Raw genomic sequence first — 26,434 nt, 5'->3', positions numbered from 1 at the left:
ATCTATCTTACCTTTCTTTATTGCTTTTTTAGTCATTCTTTGCTGTTGCTTAAAATCTTCCCAATCCTCTAGTTTCCCAATAACCTTGGCCACCTTATACGCATTGGTCTTTGATTTGATACTTTCCTTTATTTCCTTGGTTATCCACGGCTGTTTATCTCTTCTCTTGCTGCCCTTCTTTTTCACTGGAATATATTTTTGTTGCGCATTATGAAAGAGCTCCTTAAAAGTCCTCCACTGTTCCTCAATTGTGCCACCGTTTAGTCCTTGTTTCCAGTCTACTTTAGCCAACTCTGCCCTCATCCCACTGTAGTCCCCTTTGTTTAAGCATTGTACTCTCGTTTCTGACACAACTTCCTCATCCTCAATCTGTATTACAAATTCAACCATATTGTGATCACTCATTCTGAGAGGATCTTTTACGAGGAGATCGTTTATTTTTCCTGTCTCGTTACACAGGACCAGATCCAAAATGGCTTGCTCCCTTGTAGGCTCTGTTACATACTGTTCTAAGAAACAATCCCGTATTCATTCTATGAATTCCTCCTCCAGGCTACCCCCTGCGATTTGATTTGACCAATCGATATGTAGGTTAAAATCCCCCATAACTACTGCCGTTCCTTTTTCACATGGCTCCATTACTCCCTTGATTATTGCCCGCCCCACCATGAAGTTATTATTTGGGGGCCTATAAACTACGCCGACCAGTGACTTTTTCCCCTTACTATCTCTAATCTCCACCCACAATGATTCAACATTTTGTTCATTGGAGCCAATATCATCCCTCACAACTGCCCTGATATCATCCCTTATTAACAGAGCTACCCCAACTCCCTTCCCTTCCTGCCTATCTTTCCGAATCGTCAGATACCCCTGTACGTTTAATTCCCAGTCCTGGCCACCTTGCAACCATGTCTCTGTAATGGCCACCAAATCATACCCATTTGTAATGATTTGTGCTGTCAACTCATTTACTTTATTTCTAATGTTGCATGCATTTAGGTAGAGTGTTTTCATCCTAGTTTTTAAACCATGATTTTTAGTTTTTACCCCTCCTGCAGCCCTTTTATATTCAGTGGTCCTTTTTGTTTCTTGCCTTTGGTTTCTCTGCCCTCCACTTTTACTCATCTCTTTTCTGTCTTTTGTTTTTGTCTCCTTTTTGTTTCCCTCTGTCTCCCTGTATTGGTTCCCATCCCCCTGCCATATTAGTTTAACTCCTCACCAACAGCAAGAGCAAACACTCCCCCTAGGACATTGGTTCTGTTCCTGCCCAAGTGCAAACCGTCCGGTTTGTACTGGTCCCACCTCCCCCAGAACCTGTTCCAATGCCCCATGAATTTGAATCCCTCTCTGCTGCACCACTGCTCAAGCCACATATTCATCTGTGCTATCCTGCGATTCCTACTCTGACTAGCACGTGGCACTGGTAGCAATCCCGAGATTACTACTTTTGAGGTCCTACTTTTTAACGCAGGACAGGGATTTTTCGAGGTTGGAGGAAAAACCCTCTTTGGCCTCATCTGTTGCATCAAGTGTTGGGGCGTACGTACTGATGACTGTGGCGCACTGGTTCCAGGATAGGGTGTGTCGAAGAGTCATGAGGCGTTCGTTAGCCCCGCAGAGGGATTCTTTGAGGCGGTCAACCAGCTCGTTTTGGATAGAGAAGCCGACTCCATGGAGGCAGCGTTCTTCCTCTGCTTTCCCTTTCCAGAAGAAGGTGTAATTTACACCTTGTTCCTTGAGCTGGCCTTCCCCTGCCCGCCGAGTCTCACTTCGGGCAGCAATGTTGATGTCAAACGTCTAAGTTCCCGGGCAACTATGGTGGTGCGGCGTTCCGGCCTGTTGCTGTTGGAGTTGTCCATGAGGGTCTTGACATTCCAGGTCCCGAACGTTATGTTAGAGGAGTGGAAGATGCCTGTGTGTGAGTTTTTTTAAAGTGGGGTGGTTGTTGCACACTGGCTACCACAAGGGCTTAGCTGAGCAAGGTCTTGATCCAGTGGCAAGGGGGTCCAAGACGACTGGAGACCAGGCACTGCTGTATGAGCCTAGTTGCCTACGGCAAGATGTCGGCCGCAGGCTCGGCGCTGGGTAGCGCCATTGATGGTAGGTGGTCCGATGCTTGGTTGGGGGCAGGCATTGGGAGGGTCAGTGGCCCACTGGGGTTCTAAGTGGGAGGGCAGGGGGGTCACAGCCATGTTACTCACCACGTGTTGGAAGAGGAGAAGAGGCCAGGTCACCAGTGGGCAAGGAGAGCTCCAGTCATTGCTGAAGGAAGCGAGGAGGTCAGATGCCGTCGTAAGAGAGGAGGACCCGGTCGCTGTTGAGGAGGTCGTCGCCTGTCTCCATGGGAGGTCCAGCTGTCGTCGAGGAGGCCTAGACTCCGTAGTGGAGGAGAGGCCCATCTGCCGTCGCTGAAGGGGGTTATGGGTGGATGCCCGATAGCCAGGTCGAGGTCATCTCTGGAGGTCCAGTCTTCGCTGGAGGCCCAGTCACCGCAGGAATCGATTATAATACACATAGTGTATGGTAATTGGAGATGAGGGCTCTGTGCATCACTGTCTCTGTGTAGCTGTGTTCTCATTGGAACATCTGGAAGTACATTAACTACTTTATATAACAAATTCCCACAGAGCTTTAAAGCTCCATCTGAGTAGCCTAATCTAAAAATGCAATAAATAAAACAATAAGTAAAATCCACCATTGGACAATTTCTCTCGCACACCTCCCAGAGATGTCTCGTGTACCCCCAGGGGTAAATGTACCACAGTTTGGGAACTCATTTTCTGTTTGCACCTAAATAAGGCACACTGATGTCAATTATGTACAAATAAATGACAGGGCTCTGAATACTGATTTCCTTTATAGCATTGAGTGAAAATCAAGGGAAACTTTGCCTATTTAAAAACTGGCACTACTGATTCCTGAGCTGTTGTTTGGGTGGTGGCTGTCTTGAGAGTCAGGTATTGTCAAGAGAAGCCTTTATTTTTTTAATGAAAAATGGTTTTGTTGCTTCAAGACTTGTTGAAGAATGCTTTTAGTATTTTACACTTTGTGACAGTGGCGAATGTATCACTACCCTCTTCTCCCACCCTCTTTTTTTTTAAACGATATGACTTATTTAGAGGCAGATGAGAGGTAAGAGCCACAAGCTCTTTTGACAGCTGCTGAGGTCTGGCCCTTTCTTGAGCCAGTAACAACTTTTTACAACCACAGTGTAAGAATCTCTTCTCCACATAGCATAGAAACCTCCACACCACCTTTATTAGCAGAGGCATAGAATACAAGACCAGGGAGGTTATGCTTGAACTGTATAAAACACTAGTTAGGCCACAGCTAGAGTATGTTGTCATCACCATCCTTCGAAATCGAGGAAGACCTGCTTCCACTCTAAAAGTGAGTGCTCTGGTGGCTGTACATGCCAATACGGAATTACAGTCTTTGTCACAGGTGGTACAATCGTTGAAGGAAAGGGTGGGTGGTGAGTCTGGTTTGCCGCATGCTCCTTCCGCTGCTTGCGCTTGTTTTCTGCATGCTCTCGCCGACGAGACTCGGTGTTCAGCGCCCTCCTGGATGCTCTTCCTCCACTTAGGGCGGTCTTTGGCCAGAGATTCCCAGGTGTCGGTGGGGATGTTATACTTTATCAAGGAGGCTTTGAGGATGTCCTTTAAACCTTTCCTCTGCCCACCTGGGGATCGCTTGCCGTGTAGGAGTTCCGAGTAGAGCGCTTGCTTTGCGAATCTTGCGCTGGGCATGCGGACGATGTCGCCCACCCAACGGAGCTGGTCGAGTGTGGTCAGTGCTTCGATGTTGGTCTGATCGAGAACACTAACGTTGGTGTGTCTATCCTCCCAGGGGATTTGCAGGATCTTGCGGAGACATTGTGTGCAGTTCTGGTCACCATATTACAGGAAAGATGTGATTGCACTAGAAAGGGTACAGGATTTACGAGGATGTTGCCTGGACTGGAGAATTTTAGCTATGAGGAAAGATTGGATAGGCTGGGATTGTTTTCTTTGGAACAGAGGAGGCTGAGGGGAGACCTTATTGAGGTGTATAAAATTATGAGGGGCCCAGAGAGGGTGGATAGGAAGGACCTATTTCCCTGCGAAGAGGAGTCAACAACCAGGGGGCATAGATTTAATGGTATTGGCAGAAGGATTTAAGGGGAAATGTTTTCACCCAGAGGGTGGTGGGGGTCTAGAACTCAGTGCCTGAAAGGGTGGCAGAGGCAGAAACCCTCAACACATTTTGGGCTCAATTTTGGCCAGGAGTTGCTACGTTTTTTTTGGAGTAGGCTGCTTTTTCTGGCGTAACTTAAAAATCCCCAGTTTCCCCAATCAATTTGCACCAGCATAACTCACTTAGTTATGTTCTTTTTATGTTCATTTTTTTTTTTTAAAGTGGGCGTTACCAGCCACCTACGCCATTTCTGGCCATTTAGGCAACTTTGGCCAACTAATAGTTACTCCATTTCTACTTAGGCCAGCGTATGTGGCTACTTGAGAAAACCCTTGCGGAGAGTTAAAGAAATCGGCGCAGGTAAGTACATCGGAGGCCACTCGGCCTGGGATAGAGGCGGGAAGTGGAGAGGACCTGAACCAACCAAGCCTTGCCCTTAGCAATGTTTGCAAACAAAAACTACTAACATTTCTATGAGAAATAAAAAATTAAAGTCCTACCTTCATCTTCAAACTGCAATTCACCTTTCTGCACTCGGCCCGGAAAGGCAGCAGGCCAGTACAGGAAGCCACTTGGCCTGGGCTAGGGGCGGGACATTGCACGGGAGACCACTCGGCCTGGGCTAGGGGTGAGAGCGATGGAACTGGTTGGCATCGGGGCCCACAGAGTGGCTGCAATTCGCTGGGGGGGCGGTGGGGGAAGAGAGGAGGGAGCGACCTGGCAAGCATCGGGGGCCACAGATAGGAAGAGGCTGCAATTCAACGGAGAGGCTTGGGTGGGGGGGCAGAAAGAGGGAGGGAGAGTGGTCACAAGACTCAAGGGGGTTGGGGGAGGAAGAGAAGGGAAAGAGAGGTCACAAGACTCGAAGGAGCGAGAAGAGGACAAACTACCTTGGGGTGTGGTCCATCCATACAGACCTGGGGGAGGGGGAGAGAGCGAGAGAGAAAACTGCGAACCTGTTCTGCCTGCTTTCCTGCCGTTTTGACGACCTTTGAAAGTTTAATTTTAAGTATGGTGGCAATACTGACAATGCCATACCTTTTGCAAGCGTTCTGCATCATTGTGCTGCGTAGGAGACAATTGATTAGAGCTCATCAGAGCCAGTAGGCTGCTGGGAAGGAGGCCTTGCCCACCTCGGCAATTTCGAGTCAGGCGTTCGTACCTGCACCTGAGTGATGCAGAATGTGTCAGAAGGCTGCGTTTCCGCAGAGAAGTTGTCGGTGAGATCTATGAGTTGGTGAACCTGCAGCTGAGAAGCATCAGGAGAACTGCTTTGTCAGTTGAAGTGAAGGTTACAACTGCACTCTCATTCTATGTCTCCGGATTGTTTCAAGCTACAACTGGGGATGTGTGCGCCATCTCTCAACATGCAACATGTGTCTCCATTCGCCAGGTCACGGCTGCACTTGTATGCACGGAGGAATGACTTCATCAGGTTCCCACAGCCAAGGAGGTAAGTGATTGGCTAGTGATTGGTAAGTAGTTTTTCTTTTTCTTCTCTTTATCAGCAAGTAACCTTTTAGCATTGTTACCAAGTTAAGTTTATCTAAGGGTTAAGTCATGGCAGGAGAGCTCGGACACCTGTTATGCTCCTCCTGTACTATGTGAGAAGTCAGGGCGGCTTCCGGTGTCCCTGACAACTACGTGTGTGGTAAGTGTCTGCAGCTCCTGACTGACCACATTGCGGCACTGGAGCTGCGGGTGGATTCATTCTGGAGCATCCACGATGCTGAGAATGACGTGACTAGCACGTTTAGTGAGTTGGTCTTACCGCAGGTAAAGGGTACTCAGCCAGATAGGGAATGGGTGGACCAACAGGAAGAGCAGTGCAAGGAAGGTAGTGCAGGGGTCCTCTGCAGTCATCCCCCTGCAAAACAGATATACCGCTTTGGGTACAGTTGAGGAGGTGGCTCATCAGGGAAGAGCAGCAGCAGCCAAGTTCATGGCACCGTGGGTGGTTCTGCTGCACAGGAGGGCAGGAAAAAGAATGGGAGCGCTATAGTGATAGGGGATTATATTGTAAGGGGAATAGATAGACGTTTCTGCGTCCGCAACCGAGACTCCAGGATGGTATATTGCCTCCCTTGTGCAAGGGTCAAGGATGTCTCGGAGCGGGTGCAGGGCATTCTGAAAAGGGAGGGTGAACAGCCAGTTGTCGTGGTGCATATAGGTACCAGCGATATAGGTAAAAAATGGGTTGAGGTCCTACAAGATGAATTTAGGGAGCTAGGAGATAATTTAAAAAGGAGGACCTCAAAAGTAGTAATCTCAGGATTGCTACCAGTGCCACATGCTAGTCAGAGTAGGAATCGTAGGATAGCTCAGATGAATACGTGGCTTGAGGAGTGGTGCAGAAAAGAGGGATTCAAATTCATAGAAACATAGAAAATAGGTGCAGGAGTAGGCCATTTGGTCCTTCGAGCCTGCACCGCCATTCAACAAGATCATGGCTGAGCACCCCCCGCACCCCCCTCCACACCCCCTGACCCCCCCAGCCGCAAGGACCACATCCAACTCCCTCCCGAACACATCCAATGAACTGGCATCAACAACTTTCTGCGGCAGGGAACCCCACAGGCCAACAACTCCCCGAGTGAAGAAGTCTCTCCCCATCCCAGCCCCAAACCGCCCACCCCCCATCCCAAGACCGTGCCCCCCCCTCCACCCGGCTCCGGACCCACCCAACACCGGGAACACTCCCCCCCCTCCCCCCCCCCCCCCAAGGATAGTGTTGAATCCAAGGAAGAGGCATATAAATTGGCCAGAAAAAGCAGTAAACCTGAGGACTGGGAGAAATTTAGAATTCAGCAGAGGAGGACAAAGGGTTTAATTAAGAGGGGGAAAATAAGAGTATGAGAAGAAGCTTGCCGGGAACATAAAAACTGACTGCAAAATCTTCGATCGATATGTGAAGAGAAAAAGATTAATGAAGATAAACGTAGGTCCCTTGCAGTCGGATTCAGATGAATTTATAATGGGGAACAAAGAAATGGCAGACCAATTGAACAAATACTTTGGTTCTGTCTTCACAAAGGAAGACACAAATAACCTTCCGGAAGTACTAGGGGACTGAGGGTCTAATGAGAAGGAAGAACTGAAGGATATCCTTATAAAGCGGGAAATTGTGTTCGGGAAATTGATGGGATTGAAGGCCGATAAATCCCCAGGGCCTGATAGTCTGCATCCCAGAGTACTTAAGGAAGTGGCCCTAGAAATAGTGGATGCGTTGGTGATCATTTTCCAACAGTCTATCGACTCTGGATCAGTTCCTATGGACTGGAAAGTAGCTAATGTAACACCACTTTTTAAAAAGGGAGAGAGAAAAAGCGGGTAATTATAGACCGGTTAGCCTGACATCAGTAGTGGGGAAAATGTTGGAATCAATTATTAAAGATGAAATAGCAGCGCATTTGGAAAGCAGTGACGGGATCGGTCCAAGTCAGCATGGATATCTGAAGGGGAAATCATGCTTGGCAAATCTTCTAGAATTTTTTGAGGATGTAACTAGTAGAGTGGACAAGGGAGAACCAGTGGATGTGGTATATTTGGACTTTCAAAAGGCTTTTGACAAGGTCCCACACAAGAGATTAGTGTGCAAAATCAAAGCACATGGTATTGGGGGTAATATACTGACGTGGATAGAGAACTGGTTGGCAGACAGGAAGCAGAGTCGGGATAAACGGGTCCTTTTCAAAATGGCAGGCAGTGGAGTGCCGCAGGGCTCAGTGCTTAGACCCCAGCTCTTTACAATATACATCAATGATTTAGATAAAGGAATTGAGTGTAATATCTCCAAGTTTGCAGATGAAACTAAACTGGGTGGCGGTGAGAGCTGTGAGGGGCACGCTAAGAGGCTGCAGGGTGACTTGGACAGGTTAGGTGAGTGAGCAAATGCATGGCAGATGCAGTATAATGTGGATAAATGTGAGGTTATCCACTTTGGGGGCAAAAACGCGAAGACAGAATATTATCTGAATGGCGGAAGATTAGGAAAAGGGGAGGTGCAACGAGACCTGGGTGTCATGGTCCATCAGTCATTGAAAGTTGGCATGCAGGTACAGCAGGCGGTGAAGGCGGCAAATGGTAAGTTGGCCTTCATAGCGAGAGGATTTGAGGATAGGAGCAGGGAGGTCTTACTGCAGTTGTACAGGGCCTTGGTGAGGCCTCACCTGGAATATTGTGTTCAGTTTTTGTCTCCTAATCTGAGGAAGGATGTTCTTGCTATTGAGGGAGAGCAGTGAAAGTTCACCAGACTGATTCCTGGGATGGCGGGACTGACATATGAGGAGAGACTGGATCAACTGGGCCTTTATACACGAGTTTAGAAGAATGAGAGAGGATCTCAGAAACTTATAAGATTCTGACGGGACTGGACAGGTTAGATGCGGGTAGAATGTTCCCGATGATGGGGAAGCCCAGAACCATGGGACACAGTCTTCGGATAAGGGGTAGGCCATTTAGGACTGAGATGAGGAGAAACTTCTTCACTCAGAGTTATTAACCTGTAGATTTCCCTGCCACAGAGAGTTGTTGATGTCAGTTCATTGGATATATTCAACAGGGAGTTAGATATGGCCCTTATGGCTAAAGGGATGAAGGGGTATGGAGAGAAAGCAGTAAAGGGGTACTGAGGAAATGATCAGCCAAGGTCTTATTGAATGGTGGTGCAGACTCGAAGGGCCGAATGGCCTACTCCTGCACCTATTTTCTATGTTTCTATGACCGCCCAAGCAATCTATTAGAATGCTGTGCAGTTCGCAAGGATTGCTGGCTTCCCAAAGGTACAGGGCTGCATTGATTGTACCCACATCGCCTCGTGAGCACCTTTGTAGGATTCAGAGATGTTCAGGAATAGAAAAGGTTTCCACTCCATTAATGTGCAGCTCGTGTGTGACGACAAGCATCGCATCATGTCAGTCGATGCAAGATACCCTGGCAGCACCCATGATGCGTTCATCCTACGCGACAGCGTTATATCTGCCACGTTTGAGCAGCAGCCAGAAGGGCAGAGCTGGCTACTGGGAGACGAAGGATACGGCCTCGCCACCTGGCTCATGACGTCCCTACGCATAACCCGGACAGAAGCTGACCGTCAATACAACATGTCGCACATTACGACGCACAGCATCATAGAGAGGACCATTGGCATCTTGAAGCAGGGTTTCCAATGCCTGGACCGTTCCGGAGGCTATTTGCAATACTCCCCTGAGATTGTCGGTCAGTTCACTGTTGTGTGCTGCATGCTGCATAACTTAGCCATCATGAGGCAGCAGCAGCTGGTAGAGGAAGAAGACCCACCTGCGGTGAGAGTGGCTGATGATGATTTGGAAGGCGGAGGAGGATGAGAATGAGAAAACCATGCAAGTGACCTGAGGCCGGAGCACGACGGCGGAGGAGGGCGGGCCATCGTGCTCTTAACGATTGCTCGAGCTTTGCGTCAGCAGCTCAACCGTGAATGCTTTGCTGATGCCTGAGGGCTCAACGACAACTATCCCACATGGACATGTTTATTTTTTGGAGCTGTTCTGTAATGTTATGTTGTGTTAATGGAACATGATTCAGTTTTAATGTAAAATATATTTTATTCAAAAGTTTACAATGTACTTAACTTTACTGTAATAAAATTATTCTTGCATCAAACTTTAATATGACTCTTTAAGATCACTGAAAAACTTTAAGATCACTTATAAAGTTGTAAATTTACATAACTTACAAAAAACTTTCAGTGCGAGAACATTTACAACAGTAACATCAACAACGACAACAACAGCAGCAGCAAAGAAAGACTGCACCCATCTCTTATCCCCCTTAGTTTAACACCGCCCGCCCGCTGCGCTTGGTCTTGGACTCTCCACCATCCCTGCCCGCAGGTGGTGGCAGTGATTTTGGGCTTGGTACCAAGCTTATTCCTTCTAACATCTCGTTTAACGCGCACTTCTTGATGGGTGGGGGTGGGGGGGTGTGGTCAGATGTTAATGTGGAGGGCCCCGCTTTGGTCTCTTCAAAAGCTGGTGTGGGGATTGCAGTGGGAGTGGCAGTTGATTCTGTCAATGGGCGCATGGTCTGGATGTGTTCCCTTATTGCAGCAGATAACTCACGCATGCCCTCCCTCATGCACCCCGACAGTGTCTCAGCAGATTGAAACATTCCCTCCCTGATGGCCTGTGTCATTGCCAGTGTCGTCCTTTGCACTACCTCTGACATTCCCTCCCTCATGGCCACTGCCGTGCTTTGCACTATCTCTGACGTTCCCTCCCTCATGGACACTCTTTCCTCACTGATGTTCCCGGACATCGTTCCCATTTCCCGTGTCATTGCTGTTACTTCTCCCGACAGTCCCGCTACCTCATCACTCACCCCACTGATGGTGTCCAGGAGTGATCGGGTAAGGTCAGTGCTCTCCGCATTCAATGACATGATCTGAACCACATCTGTTGGTAACTGGGCTGGCAACTCCAATAACTGCACATGCTCCATATTCAGTATATAAGTGGCAGCTTCATCTAGCTGACCCAACTCCCACTCACCCCCATGTTGGTCTGGAGGGTTGGCTTGGAAGATGTTCTCTTCAGGCTCGTCTGTGTCTGAATCTTCTGCATCTTCAGAATTGGCCTCAGGTTCTGAAAAACAGTCAAGTTGTTAGCAGCAGAGGAGGGGGCAGGCTGGGTGGCATGAGTAGGCTCACACATCGTAGGCCAAGCAGCAAGTTCATTTGAAGGGATCCGATGAATTTTCAAGACTTATCCTTCAAGACTTATCCTCTTCCTTGAATGTGAAACATAGAAACATAGCAGCACTCCACTAGTCACTGCCTGCCATTCTGAAAAAGACTCGTTTATCCCGACTCTCTGCTCCCTGTCTACCAACCAGTTCTCTATTCACGCCAGTACATTACCCCCAATACCATGTGCTTTGATTTTGCACAACAATCTCTTGTGTGGGACCTTGTCAAAAGCCTTTTGAAAGTCCAAATACACCACATCCACTGGTTCTCCCTTGTCCACTCTACTAGTTACATCCTCAAAAAATTCCAGATGATTTGTCAAGCATGATTTCCCTTTCATAAATCCATGCTGACTTGGACCGATCCTGTCACTGCTTTCCAAATGCGACGCTATTTCATCTTTAATAATTGATTCCAACATTTTCTCCACTACTGATGTCGGGCTAACCGGTATATAATTACCCGTTTTCTCTCTCCCTCCTTTTTTAAGCAGTGGTGTTACATTAGCTACCCTTCAGTCCATAGGAACTGATCCAGAGTCGATAGACTGTTGGAAAATGATCACCAATGCATCCACTATTTCTAGGGCCACTTCCTTAAGTACTCTGAGTTGCAGACTATCAATCCCATCAATTTCCCGCTTTATAAGGATATCCTTCAGTTCCTCCTTCTCACTAGACCCTCGGTCCCATAGTATTTCCGGAAGGTTATTTGTGTCTTCCTTCGTGAAAACAGTGTGGGCCCAGCTTGTGCAGTACTGATTGTTTTTCTCCAGACAGGACTCATCAAAGCAATGACTCTGTCTTCCAAGGATGTCAGTGCATGCAGATTTGACGGGCCTCCTCCTGTTCGAGTTCTTTCCCTTTTGTTGTGGGACAATTTCTTCTGCAAAGATGAAAATGCAACTTTTTGGAGGTGTCTTTCTGCTGGGTGGGACGTATACAGCTGGTCACATTTGCAATTGCATTGAATAAATGAAAATATTATTTGTACTAACTACTTGAGCAAGGTCCTGCCATTTCTTTTTACACTGGCTTCCACTTGGTTCCAGCGTTTCTTCATTTCTTTCGGTGGTACTTTTATGTGACCTCTGCTGGTATCCAGCTCCTGCCATCTGTTCTCAGTGACATTAACTAGTGTCTCCACTTCTTCCAGCAAGAAATTCTTTGTTGCTGTATTGCTGCAGCTGCTCAGAGACACTCAACACTTTTCCAATGTTCTTAGCCACAGTGATTTTTCCAAACACACAGTACTGATTTTTCCAAAATACAGCACTCCTGCCTGCTGGCATGCAGCAGTGATTTTTCCAAATACAGTACTCCTTCTGGCACTTCTGCTGCCAAGCAGCAGTGATTTTACCAAACAGAGCACTGCTTCTTGCATTCAGCAGTGATTTTCCTACCACAGCACTCCTTGTGGCATGAAAACACAAGCAGCTAGCTCTTTAAAAATGGCCGATTGCCAACTTGCGGCGCTACTGCACATGCGCGGACATCACCATTCTCCACTGCACATGTGCAGAAGTCCCGGCACATTTTCCAACGCAGAACGCAGGCTCCACCCCCCGAGTCGATTGGCCACGTTGCGCGACTGCAGTGTAGAGGCCAGACAGCGGTCAACGTTGCAACATTTTTTTTCCGGCGCATCTCCGAACGTACATAAGCATCGCAACTCCTGTAAGTATGCTGAAAAACTGGCTCGGCCAAAATTGAGCCCTTAAAAAGTACTTGGATATGCACTTGAAGTGCCGTAACCTGCAGGGCTATGGATCAAGAGCTAGAAAGTGGAATTAGGCAGGATAGCTCTTTGTCGGCCGGCACGGACACGATGGGCCGAAATGGCCTCCTTCCATGCTGTAAATTTCCATGATTGTATTCTATGATTCTTCTCTTCCCGTATCATTGTCTTTATAACCATAACTGCAGTGCTACCCTCTTACCAAGCTCCCTCCAAGCCAGACTGCAGGGGTATGCAGCCTGCTGGTTGGAGTGCTGCTGCCATCTGAGCCGTGGTACGGCAGCATGAAGATATTCACAGGGCCGTCCCGTTTCACTTAGAAGTCCGCAAAAATAAAAATCACTATTTTTGGTGTCTGTGTAATTTCAGTACTTGCCTGCAGCTGCCACTTTTAATGTTTTATGTCCCATGTACAGGAAATCCTGAAAATTTTTTTTTTCTTTTATGGAGCTTCTACTGTGCAGGCCCCTTTCTGGGAGGATGGGGGTGGAGGGGTGCGGTTGGAGGCTGCCTTCAAAGTCCAGGATGCACCCAGACATCCTTATCTCCATGGCTACAGCTACCAGTGAGCCCCTTCATGTTAGTTGAGCCTGGGAGGTGGTTTGGGCATAGAGCTGCAAGTCCCAGAAGAATGCACTTCTGGTATGCTCCACTCTAATAGCCCTCAGACAGTGCTGAGAGAAAGATTGGCCCTTTAATCGCATAGAATGCTTGCTATTGATGAGAATAAAATATTGCAAACATTTTGTTGTTTAAGAAAATTGAAGTTGTTTCCTTTACCTTTACCTTGTATTTAAGGTTTTATGAAATTGATTTTTTTTCATGAATTGTTTGGACTTTGTTTATAAAGATATTCAGTAGCTATGCAAATTTCAATATTTTGAATCTCCCATATCTTTAGGATAGTGACAAAGCTCTCTGCATTACAGTAGATGTGTTTTAGCTTTTTGATTTGTTTGGATTTAGTAGGTTTTTGGGTTTGAATTACATGCAGTGCTGTACTTGACTGCTTGAGTTACTGCATTTCTTCGTGGCTCAGGTTGCGGTTGTTTCAATTTGGAATGCTTTGTTGAACAGAATGCCTGTTCATACAGGAGCTGTATTGTTGGGCAGTCTCATACCTTTGGATGGGTGTGGATCAGGATTAAAGTGCACTTTATATGGTTTTAATTGCAGTTGCCTATTTGACTTGGAGAAATAGAAAGGGCTTTCTTTCCCCTCTGTTTCACTACTGATCCACATGATGGAACACATATATCTCACAGGTGTTGAATGAATGGTTATAAATGAAAAGTATCCACTTAAGTGTTTGAAGTTATTTATGTAAAAAAAAGCTAGCAGGTAATTATGCTTATATTTCTTGATTGTTTTTTTAAATTGTAGAATATATGTGGTTTCTTCACACAATTTTCCTTTTGATCTGGTTTTTGGATTGAGCAACTAACATTTGATGATACAACCTTTTCCCACAGCTTAACACAAACCTTGATTTTGCTTTGATAAAGCTTTTACAACACTGAGAATCAATGAATACTGTTAATGTTGTGCACATCACTAGAGCACATCAAATGTGTCTTAGAGCACTCCCAATTCTTCATGTTTACAGCGAAATGCATTTTCAATAAACACAACCACATCTGTTATGATCAGAAACTTGCACCCTTATGCATGCTGTGCATATGGATAGTGTGCCACAGGATTAATAATTCTACGGAGTTATTTTATATCTGAAGTTACATGGGCTGCTTATCATATAAAACAGCACACTATCACACCTTACTTGTAAACCATATTTATTTACAAGTTTTATAATTACACTGAAGCAAAATGAAGACAGCAGAATAATCACCAATACTTCCACACTACTTTAAACTATCTTGAATATCACAAAAGTGTCTGAAACTTTAGTGTTTTCCAGAATCTTTTAACTAACAGCCAAGTTATGCCGCAGGGTGCAAACTGCACTCTGGCAGCCAGAAGAAAGCTCTGGGTTTACACCACGAGCCCTGTTACAGGGAAGGTATACATTTGATGATTTGAGAGTGCGGGCAGGAGCCACTAATCTAAACCACCCACTTGGCATTTGATTTTTTTTTTAAATCCAAACATTTGTGATATAAACAAACCACCCACTTGTGCAAATGCTAAACTGCACAGTGTGATACTATGGATAACCAGTTACTTAACATGCATTCTTGCCAAAAAATTGCTTACTACCTCCCTGGAAAGGGAGAGCAGGATGATCTGGATACAAAGATGTTAATGATGAAAAACATTGCAATAGATTAACAACTGACTAGTTTTCTTTCGGTACTGATAATCCATGTTCATATTTCTTTCGAGTAAAAGGTTGGTTATTGCTCATAGATAACTAGACAGAACAATAGCTAAGTAACTATGACTAATTTGACTTTCAGCTGGCCGCCAACAACAGGATTTTATCGATGAAAGTTCCTCTTATGGTGCTGATCACCTATTCTGTTACTGGTTGTTCAGGTTATTTGCGTTACACTATTAAAATTGTGCTATCCAGTATTCAGACTATGCTTACAACTGTCTAAAAGTGCAGGTAACTGACTGTCAAAACTGACTGTAAATCTGTCAAAACGGCAAGGTTATTTTTAAAGTACTTGTATTTAAAATTGTATACTGTTAACAACTAAGCAAATAAAAATGGAAATAAAATGTTGGAGAAATACAACAGGTCAGTCAGTGGCCATGGAGATAACCGACAAATTAACATTTCAGTGTGTACCCTTCTTCAAAACTGTTCTTGAAGATGGGCCGAAGCATTAATTTATCGTGGCCGTTGACTGACCTGCTGCATTACTAAATTTCAGTTAACTTGCTGGGATTAGAGGATTTATGCTTCCTGTATGCCGCCTTATTTGATCTTGATTGCAATGTTGTAATAATTTTTGTTCCTTATGTGTTGTCCTGAAACATAATTTATTTTCTTAATACAGTGCTGCAGGTGAAAGTAACCAAACTAAAGAAGGAGAGATGTTTGTAAGTATCATAGTTTTACCCTAAAGTATTTCTTGGTGTAATAATTATGTACTAAGTACAGTTGAAACTGACCATTACGGTGGCCCAAAGAAGCACTTGGTTAGATTTAATACATAGGTGGCCACTAAGTACAAGCAGGGTATGTGAAAAGGCAAATGTATTTAATTGAAAAGGCAATCATGTTAACATTAAGAGCCAATCATGCAATTAAACATTGAGGCAATTAATATTATTTTAGTATTACTGCACCTGCAATGTATTTAACCTGCATTCAGTTGTAATATCAACATTAAAAGTCCATCATGAATTATATTTTCAGAAGAAAAATATTTCTCATTTTATCTCTTATTCATAGCTAAGAGCCAGTGTAGAGCTACTGGGGTTGAATGTTTCATAGCAGTTGTCAATATTTCAGCTTCACTCTTCATCAATCTTCTCCATGAATTCTTTCAGTTTCCTACATTACAACAGTGACTACACTTCAAAAAGTACTTCATTTGGCTGCAAAGCGCTTTGGGAGGTCCAGTGGTCGTGAAAGGCGCTATAGAAAAGCAAGTCCTTCCTGTCCTTCCCTTCCTCGCCTCTCCTCCCCTTCCTCGCCTCTCCTCCCCTTCCTCGCCTCCACTCCCCTCCCCTTCCTCGCCTCCACTCCCCTCCCCTTCCTCGCCTCCACTCCCCTCCCCTTCCTCCACTCCCCTCCCCTTCCTCGCCTCCACTCCCCTCCCCTTCCTCGCCTCCACTCCCCTTCCTCGCCTCCCCTCCCCTTCCTCGCCTCCACTCCCCTCCCCTTCCTCGCCTCCACTCCCCTCCCCTTCCTCGCCTCCACTCTCCTCCCCTTCCTCGCCTCCACTCCCCTCCCCTTCCTCGCCTCCACTCCCCTCCCCTTCCTCGCCTCCACTCCCCTCCCCTTCCTCGCCTCCACTCCCCTCCCCTTCCTCGCCTCCCCTCCCCTCCCCTCCCCTTCCTCGCCTCCACTCCCCTCCCCTTCCTCGCCTCCACTCCCCTCCCCTTCCTTGCCTCCACTCCCCTTCCTCGCCTCCCCTCCCCTCCCCTTCCTCGCCTCCACTCCCCTCCCCTTCCTCCACTCCCCTCCCCTTCCTCCCCTCCACTCCCCTCCCCTTCCTCCACTCCCCTCCCCTTCCTCGCCTCCACTCCCCTCCCCTTCCTCGCCTCCACTCTCCTCCCCTTCCTCGCCTCCACTCTCCTCCCCTTCCTCGCCTCCACTCTCCTCCCCTTCCTCGCCTCCACTCCCCTCCCCTTCCTCGCCTCCACTCCCCTCCCCTTCCTCGCCTCCACTCCCCTCCCCTTCCTCGCCTCCACTCCCCTCCCCTTCCTCGCCTCCACTCCCCTCCCCTTGCTCGCCTCCACTCCCCTCCCCTTGCTCGCCTCCACTCCCTTCCCCTTGCTCGCCTCCACTCCCTTCCCCTTGCTCGCCTCCACTCCCTTCCCCTTGCTCGCCTCCACTCCCTTCCCCTTGCTCGCCTCCACTCCCTTCCCCTTGCTCGCCTCCACTCCCCTCCCCTTCCTCGCCTCCACTCCCCTCCCCTTGCTCGCCTCCACTCCCTTCCCCTTGCTCGCCTCCACTCCCTTCCCCTTGCTCGCCTCCACTCCCTTCCCCTTGCTCGCCTCCACTCCCTTCCCCTTGCTCGCCTCCACTCCCTTCCCCTTGCTCGCCTCCACTCCCTTCCCCTTGCTCGCCTCCACTCCCTTCCCCTTGCTCGCCTCCACTCCCTTCCCCTTGCTCGCCTCCACTCCCTTCCCCTTGCTCGCCTCCACTCCCTTCCCCTTGCTCGCCTCCACTCCCTTCCCCTTGCTCGCCTCCACTCCCTTCCCCTTGCTCGCCTCCACTCCCCTCCCCTTGCTCGCCTCCACTCCCCTCCCCTTGCTCGCCTCCACTCCCCTCCCCTTGCTCGCCTCCACTCCCCTCCCCTTCCTCGCCTCCACTCCCCTCCCCTTCCTCGCCTCCACTCCCCTCCCCTTCCTCGCCTCCACTCCCCTCCCCTTCCTCGCCTCCACTCCCCTCCCCTTCCTCACCTCCCCTCCCCTACCTCGCCTCCCCTCCCCTTCCTCGCCTCCCCTCCCCTTCCTCGCCTCCCCTCCCCTTCCTCGCCTCCCCTCCCCTTCCTCGCCTCCCCTCCCCTTCCTCGCCTCCCCTCCCCTTCCTCGCCTCGCCCTCCCGTGCCTCGCCCTCCCGTTCCCCTTCCCTTCCTGTTATATCTTCAGATGCTCTAATAATAACTCCATGAGACAATGTGTCGTGCTTGACCTGTAATGACCTTAGTCCATTTAATGTAACTCCAGAGTGAGCATCACACTTGGTGGCCTGCCTTTTATACTAGGCAAGGCATACCTGTACAGGTAACCTGCAAGTCTCCCACTGCAGTGCCCTCAGATGGCACACCTTGTAATAGTACAAGCTGTAACCATGTAGGATACATAACATCACTGTCCCCCAAGTCTTCAGTGCAAATTGACTGTGCTCTGGGCTTAGCTATATCTGGTTGACCCTTGGAGGGTCATTTCCATCTTGGGTGAATAGGTGGTGTTTCGTTGGCAGGAGAGTTGCTGGTGGTTTCTGTTTGTGCGTCCATGACCACTCCATTCTCTTTACGCCGCCCCCCACCATACAGATTGTGCCGTTGGCTCATTACATTCATATACATTCAAGTCCAAAACATAAAATTTGCATATGTGGTACTATGGTGAGGTAAGTACATTTGAATGGTGAGGTATATACTTGGAGTCACTGCTGGGGTCAGCACCGGTGCATGAGGCCAAACGAGTGCCAGAACTGCTGGATGGTGTCCAGGTAGTCTGATGGCGGCGCGGTGCCCAGTGCTGTCAGTGGGAACCCGGTTGGCTCAAGTTGCCTGCTCTCGAGGTTTTTGCCGTTGCTCCTAGAGTCGGGCAGATTCACAGATGCCTGTGACCTCCCTGTCCTCTCCTTGCGCCCCGGGTCGCTGCTGCTTCCTGAGGAGCAGTCGCCTAGCAGTGCACAGGGAACTGCTGACTCGTTTGCCTGGGCGTTATTTGGTTTGGGATCCTGGCTGGTCGCGGTCCTATTTGGGAGAACCGTTGCGTGTGACCCTTCGTTACCAGTTGTAGCCTTGGTGGCGATAGCACAGTTTGCTCTTTCAGGCCCGTGGCGGTTGGTGCCATCGGGCGCCTGAGAGATGGAGCCTATCGGGGGCAGGGTATCGCTACCATTGCCGTTGCCCTCCTGCGATCATTTGGTCTGCAGCTTGTATATATTAGCTGCTTGTGGCCACACTCCGTGGTGCATCACTCTGATCCCAGGGACGCAGGCTACAGCGTTGGGTAGCTTGCTGGACCTGTGTGCTCCCGTTGGGTGTTTGCCCGCTGCATTGGCTGTATGCAGTTGAAATCCTACATCGCACAACGTTTCATTACTTATTGTGAATAACCTGTAGCTCCGATCGCAATCGCGTGACTTTTCCTTGCTTATTGCATGTACACAACTTTGATCATCAATTACACATTTTACATTTTACTCACAGTTGCTATTACATTGAGCCTGTGGAACTGTCCCTTTAACTGTCCCTGGTGAGTTGCAGGCATCCTTTAAGAGAGCATTGCTAACTTTATCCCAATCCTCTTCTTTGCTTGGTGCCACGTGTTGCTCCATCAGTGCTGCACCTCGTGGTCTGGCCACCGCCATCTTTTTCTTAAGCACCTCACCTTGTGGTTTGGCGCCATCTTTCTTCAATCCACAATGTCGACTGCTGTGATCCTCTTCTCCCCGGGTTCCGCCACCGATTTTCTGGGTCTGATTTTCTTCCTCCGGAGTCCTGCCATTGGAGCCTGGAAGGTTGTGTTCGTGTCATCTCAGCTGGATCATCTCCAGTCGTTCTAAGCGGTCTGTGCCTCGGGTGCTGTGCTGGCCTGCTCTCTGGTGCCGGATACAACCTCAGGGTGGGGGTTTGCTGTGCCTCTGTGCGCGGGGGACATCGATCGCTGGAGGGATGAAATCTTCCCAGCTCCAATGGATCTTCTATCCACCTTCTTCCGAGTAACGTTAGTCCATCGCCTGCAACAATCCACAGGGGTAACTTCTGCACCGCGACATCATGGAGTACCCTTACATCCGCACTACCAATGACTGGATAAGTTCATTGGTGTATGTGCGCAGCTTTGCCTAAACCGGGACCAACTTGGGTCATTCAGCTTGATTGTTCCATAGCCTCTCAAAGGCTTCTTGATTCATTATTGACTGTTTCGCCCCTGTGTCCACTTCCATGAAGACTGGAATGCCACTAATCTCGACTTCCATCCTCAACGGTAAACATGCTATGTACCTCATCGTGGGCTGAGCTGCCTCTCTGACTATCGTTTCATAATCCGCGCTGGATTCATGGCCATCTGCAGACTCTTCATCAACACAGTGAGCCATATTTCTTTTACACATTCACTGGAGGTGGCCCTTTGTGCTGCAGCCTTTACACGCAGTATTTAAAACGGCACTGATGAGCCCTGTGATTCCCTCCGCAACGCCAGCATGGTGCTACTCGATTAGCCCCTCTCGGCGGACTCTGAGTTAAGGGATTCGGGGGCCTGTTCTCTCTCCCCTGAGAGGATTCACGTTCTACAGTCCAGCCTCAAAAAGGCGCCACTTTGTGCACAGTACTTGCCGGGTTTGAGTCCTGAGGATGAGTCATCTGCCTAGAGCCACAGGTCGAGGTCATGAATGCTTGGCTCACAGAGATGGCCTTCTGCAGTGTGACTGGTATCCGCAGACAGTAGCTTATGAAGAAGGCCCTCATGACCGATTCCGATGACAAAGATATCCTGCAGCGCTTCAGTGAGGTGGTTGCCTAAATCACACGGTGCCGCCAGGCTCCTGAGGTCTGCAGCATATTTCGCGATCTGCTGGCCTTCGGGCCGTCGGTGTGTATAAAACCGGTGTCTGGCTGTGAGGATACTTTCTTTGGGCTTGAGTTCTTGAATCAGCGTTACAAGCCCCTCGTACGTCTTGGTCATTGTCTTCACTGGTGCCAGCAAGTCCCTGACGAGACCATAGACAGTGGGCCCACAACTGGTTAGCAGGATAGCTATGCGCTTAAGAGCCAGTGTGGCCGGATTGTCGCCTGCCAAGTTGTTTGCTGTGAAGAAATGGTCGAGCCTCTCCACAAAGGTTTCCCAATCATCACCATCGGCGAACTGCTGCAACGTACCAAGGTTAGCCATTTTCGCGTAAAGGTCCGTAATCTCGTCGCTAATTGTTATATCGTCAGATGCTCTAATAATGACTCCACGAGACAATGTGTTGTGCTTGAACTGTAGTGACCTTAGTCTATTTAATGTAACTCCAGAGTGAGGATCACACATGGTGGTTTGCCTTTTATACTAGGCCTGGCGCACCTGTACAGGTAACCTACAAGTCTCCCACTGCAACGCCCTCAGGTGGCACACTTTGTAATAGTACAAGCAGTTACCATGTAGGATACATGACACTTCCTCTTCTTTCCTTTCTCCCCTTCCTCCCCAGTCAATCATTCTCTAATCACACTTTCACTGGTTCACTGACATTGACTCCTTAATTATGTGATAGTTGTCCATGAGGCCCCAGTCCTCCAATTGAAAGCCATATGTGGTCAAAACGGCAGTCAAAGTTTCTGTATAAATCTATTGAGCCAGTGAGTGCCATCAAGGTATCAAGATGCCCGTGGTGCTTCGCATCCAAAACATTATTACCTGTGTCAATCCTGGGAAGCAGTCACAGTATAGGCAACTGTGGTATGCAGCCATGGCACACTTTCTGATGTCTTGGTTTAATGGCTGCATTTTTGAAGTTGTGTTCATTAGGACAAATTCACCTGTGATGTTCAAAAGTTTAAATGTTTCTATTGTCCAATGTCCAACCACTTTTGAAATTCCACAAGCCATTCTGAGAGTCATGCTTTTCTGTTTGCGAGGCTAGATGCCAGAATTTATTGGGTCCAGGTTTTTGAAGTAGCTTGTACTTTTCAGTGACGGTGTTCATTTTTTCCCCCTTGCATTTTTACAAAGAAATCAATGAAGTCTTCCTTGTTTTTCTTCCTGTCTTTGTAATATCGCCTCCAGAAAGCTAGTCTTTTATTTGGAAGTGTCTGACGTAGTACCCCAGGTATGAAAATATTAAAGATACCATGGCCTAGAAATGCGGGGGGTTAGCGCTGGCCATTTTGGCCCGATTTAGAGAGGAAAAATGCAGTGGCCGCACTTCCGTCTGATGCCGACGGATCCCACGGTGGGTGGCAGCTCTGCCGATGTCCGCGTTCGCTGTCATTTTGGAGATTATGCAGATCGTGATGTCAGTAATTGTGAAATGCTCACTTTGTGCCCAATCTGCCATTTTCGTGTGCTCCACTTACTGGCCTGTCTTAATTGTGACCAGCTGAGCAAATGTTGACGGGCAGGAAGGAGGCTCCAGCTGCGCTATTTAAAGAGATCAGCAGCAACAAGTTGCAGCTGACATGTTTGTTCAGTTTGACTGGCTCTCTGTAACTTTTTGCAACTCTAGCAGCTTTTCAACTTCTTTCAAGGTCCTAAGGTGTCGGAGAGTGGTGGAGGAATTGGAGAACTGCTTCATTCTTAAAGGCTTCTGCTCACAACACTTGCTCACAGTCATGGGGGCTTTACTGGCAGGCTACCTCACGCTTGAGTATCTTCAGGGGAAGGAGTGGAGGTAGCAAAGAGGATAAGATGCGCACAGAGGGAGGAGGAGGAGGATTCTCAATAGAAGGCCTTGCCAACCTAGAGTCTTCAGTAGCACTTCTCTTACACTGCCCCTCGCTTAAATGGATATATTAGGAGACTCCGCTTTAGTAAGGAGGTGGTCACGCAACTCTGCCACCTCCTGCAGCCTGAGAGCAAGGTGACCACTGCTCTCCTAGATTTTTCTCCAGCTGATCCTTCTATTCTGCAGCAGGAGACATAGCTAATATATCCCAGTTCGCCATCCATCAAGGTCACTGAGGCTCAATTTTCTTCTCTCTGAGTAGACAGAAGTAGGACGAGCGCACATGTAGCTTTGCCAGGTTAATGGGCTTTCCCATGGTGCAGGACGCCATTGACTGTACCTACATGACTTTGCGGGTGCCGCATAACAATCCTGAGATCTTCCGTAACCCACAAAGGCTACCACTCACTCAATGTGCAGTTGTTGTGCGACCACGCCCAGCGCATTCTGATGGTCAGTGCCTGCTACCTTGGCAGCAGTCATGATGCCTTCATCATCCTCCGTCAGTCTTGCAGCAAATATCCAGCCACATCAAACCTGAGAGTGGCTGCTTGGAGACCAGGGCTATCCGCTCTGCACTATCGGGCTCCTGAAGCAACAGTTCCGCTGTCTTGATTGCTTGGGAGTAGCCCTCCAGTACTTGGCATAGCAGGTGTCCCATTTTGTGATGGTCTGTTGCATGCTCCACAACTTGGCCATCATGAGGGCGCAGCCCTTGCCAGCAGCAATTGCGAGACCACCTGAAGAAGGGAGGAGGCAAACAGCAAATCCCCCTTAGGCACAGGCTGTCCATGAACAATTCATCAGACTCCGATTCGAGTGAATGAAACCCCAGAACGCCGTTGCTGGCCACACATCCTCACCAACCACATCCCCATCATACCATCCCTCTGCCACAGCATATATCCTGGGCACACAGTTGAAATGAGAGCCAGCAAAAAAGAGATTCCAAACAAAATGAATAAATTGATCAATAATCAATTCACAAATTCTATATCAACTAATCACCCTTGTGCAATCCCTTAGTGCCCTTTCCTGATCTAGTGTTCCTACGAAGTGCTTTCCCAGTGGCTGGTGGAAGGCTGCTGAGTTTCCATAGGGGAGACTTCAGATGGCCTTGCAGGATGACCTTGAGCAGCTCTGGACCTAGAAGGCCTGGCTGTAGCCTGCACCACCTCTGAATTGGCGGAGTGGTAATGGTGTGAGTAGGAATGCTGTCATCCAGAGAGAGGACAGCAGGTTCCTGCTCCATTGACCCACTCCCCCAAGGCGGCCGGAATTTCTGAGCCAATATATCCTTCCTAAGGTGTGGTCCCTAGAACTGCTCACAGTACTCCAAGTATGGTCTAACCAGGATTTTGATAGTTGCAGCCTAACTTCTACCCCCTTTTATTCTAGTCATCTAGATATAAAGGCTGACATTCCAATGCCTTTTTGATTATTTTCTGTACTTGTTTATGACATTTTTATGATCTATGTATCTGGAATCCCAAGTCTCTTTGGACATCCACTGTTTTTAGCTTTTCACCATTTAGAAAGTACCCTGTTCTATCCTTTTTATGTCCAAAGTGATTTGCCTACATGGAAATCCATTTGCCACAGTTTTTCCTATTCGTTTAATCTATCAATATTCGTTTGTAATTTTATGCTTCCATCTACACTGCCGACAGTGCAGCCTATCTTTGTGTCATCAGCAAGTTTGGATATATGACTTTCTATGCCATCATCTAAGTTAATATTGTGAAGAGTTGAGGCCGCAACACAGACCCCGGGACACCACTGGTCACATTCTGCCAATACATACCCATTATCTCTACTCTCTGGGGCATAAATTGACCTCTGCATGAAACCTGGCGCACCTTCTGTTTTTTAAAGTTTTTCTCCACCACAATCCATGAGGCGGAGATGCCATCGATATTCGGCACATCGGTGTTTTTTTGGGCTCGGGGCAGCTGAAGGATGGAAGTGCCTTTGCAGCTGGTCCACCGCCCTGACCAGTCATCAGTGCCCGCGTCGCGCTGGTGCGTCATAACGTCTCTCCCCTTCAGTTGAAGGGGAGAGCCGCTGCGAGCTCTGCATACTTTTAAAGTTAGGTCCACTGGGCCACCAGGGAGAATTTCAGCCGGGCCAGCGTCCTGGCACCCAAGAGGGGGTGCCAGGTTGCATGTTGGCGCCCCGGCTGAACCCGGGGGCATAATTGTCGGGCCTACTTAGCAGTCGGCTGACAAAAAAAAATTGCATGGCAGCTGCGGATGTCCCCATTAAGGGCGGCAGGGTCGCCATGCTTACAGAGAGTGCACCGACAGCAAAGCTGTCGGGGGGGGGGCACCGATTGGTGATGGGGCTTCTCCCGCAGGGCAGTATCGGGAAAGGGGCCATTTCCCGAGGTGCAATTTCGCGAGGGGGACCCTGCCGGTCGGTAAAGGGTTGGTGTGTGCCCGCCGTGGCGGGAAAAGAGGTGGAGGGGTCCCGGGCACCACTCCAAAACTGAGGTAGGGCAATTTACAAAATGGCGGTCACTCCATGGAGAGTCGGCGGCCATTCTGCACGGCCCAGTGACGCCAGTTTCAGGCGGCCAGAGCCCTTATCAGGAGGGGCAATTTTGCCCTCCTGTCTCCTGTCGCTCAGCCAATTTCCAAACCAGGTCAATAATTTGCCCTCACTTCTGTGGACTTCTACTTCAGTTAACAGTCTCTTATGTGCGACTTTATCAAATGCCTTCTGGAAGTCCATTTAACTAACATTCATAGACATTCCCCGATCCACTAATTTAGTCACCTCCTCAAAAAATTCAATCAAGTTTGTCAGGCATCATAGAATCATAGAAATTTGCAGCACGGTTGGAGGCCATTTCGGCCCATCGTGTCCATGCTGGCCGACAATGATCTATCCAGCCTAATCCCACATTTCAGCTCTTAGTCCGTAGCCTTGTAGGTTACGGCACTTCAGGTGCACATCCAAGTACTTTTTGAATGTGGTGAGGGTTTCTGCCTCTACCACCCTTTCAAGCAGTGAGTTCCAGGCCCCCATTACCCTCTGGGTGAAGAAATTTCCCCTCAAATCCCCTCGAAGTAGGTACGATCTACCTTTCACAAATCCATGCTGGCTCTCTCTGATCAACTGAAAATTTTTGAGGTGTTATCCTTAATTTTTGATTCTAGCAATTTTGTGTCAATAGTTGTTAGTTTAACTCGTCTATAATTCCCTGGTCTCTCCCTTTCGCCATTCTTAAATAGCGGAGTGACATGCACAATTTTCAAATCTAAAGGAACGGTTCCTGAATCGAGAGAACTTTGAAAGACTATAGTTGGGGCAACTACAATGTGGTCACCTACTTCCTTTATACCCTGAGATGGTTCTGGAGATTTGTCACTGCACTCGATATTGGCCTATCTGTTGAGCGGTAAGCCAATGAGTAGCGGTTTTAGTGCAGCACCATAATCATGTAAATGAGCACTCAGCACAAATTTTGCATGCTACCCAGACCACTTTGACCCAGTGCAGCTAAATATTGCTGGGCCATGACACCGCCCGTTTTCAGGCCACATCCAATTTCTAGGCCAATATTGCTGCTATCTCAGCTACAGCTGATATCTTACCACTCAGTGAATGCAGCAATTATGCATTTCGTTAAAGAAATAAACAGCTGTTAAACAATTAGAATTCAGGTGTTTCCTACCTGTTGAGTTAATGCTTGGGCCTTTTCTTGCATTAGTTGCCGTCACACAGACTTATTCTTTTACCTTATGAGTTGGAAACATTTCTACACCAATACTTTTAAGGTCTTTTTTGTCTGTATGTCAAGACTTTGAATTGTTTTCCATGTTTTCAACAAACTGAACAAATCCTTATTCTTGTACATCATTTGCTGGAACTTAATCTTGTCCTACTACTTTATCTGCTGGATTTATGTCTGGCAAAATTTTAACTGCTGCACAGGTTTGCGACTACACACAAATTTGAGAATGTGAATGTGGTATCCAATGGGCTGACTTGATGAACACAGATGTTGAAAATACCCAGCAGGTTGCATTTAATAAGAGAAA

The 26,434-nt window shown here is 48.1% G+C and overlaps 1 protein-coding gene across 2 annotated transcripts in view; it reads left to right on the top strand.

Annotated features, from left to right (window-relative positions):
• Nucleotides 1–26,434, top strand: part of rbbp8 (retinoblastoma binding protein 8) — a 290,628-nt gene that overhangs the window by 158,621 nt on the left and 105,573 nt on the right. The window contains exon 4 of one of the 2 annotated variants that reach the window (XM_070875006.1): nt 15,607–15,649. The exons of the other annotated variant lie outside the window; for it this stretch is intronic. Coding sequence (XP_070731107.1) covers nt 15,607–15,649 — 43 coding nt within the window. The remainder of the gene's footprint in view (nt 1–15,606; nt 15,650–26,434) is intronic. 2 annotated transcript variants of the gene reach the window in all.

Source organism: Pristiophorus japonicus, chromosome 1 (assembly GCF_044704955.1).
Source record: "Pristiophorus japonicus isolate sPriJap1 chromosome 1, sPriJap1.hap1, whole genome shotgun sequence".
NCBI classification, from domain to species: Eukaryota; Metazoa; Chordata; class Chondrichthyes; family Pristiophoridae; genus Pristiophorus; species Pristiophorus japonicus.
This window is presented reverse-complemented; position numbering and strand designations above follow the sequence as displayed.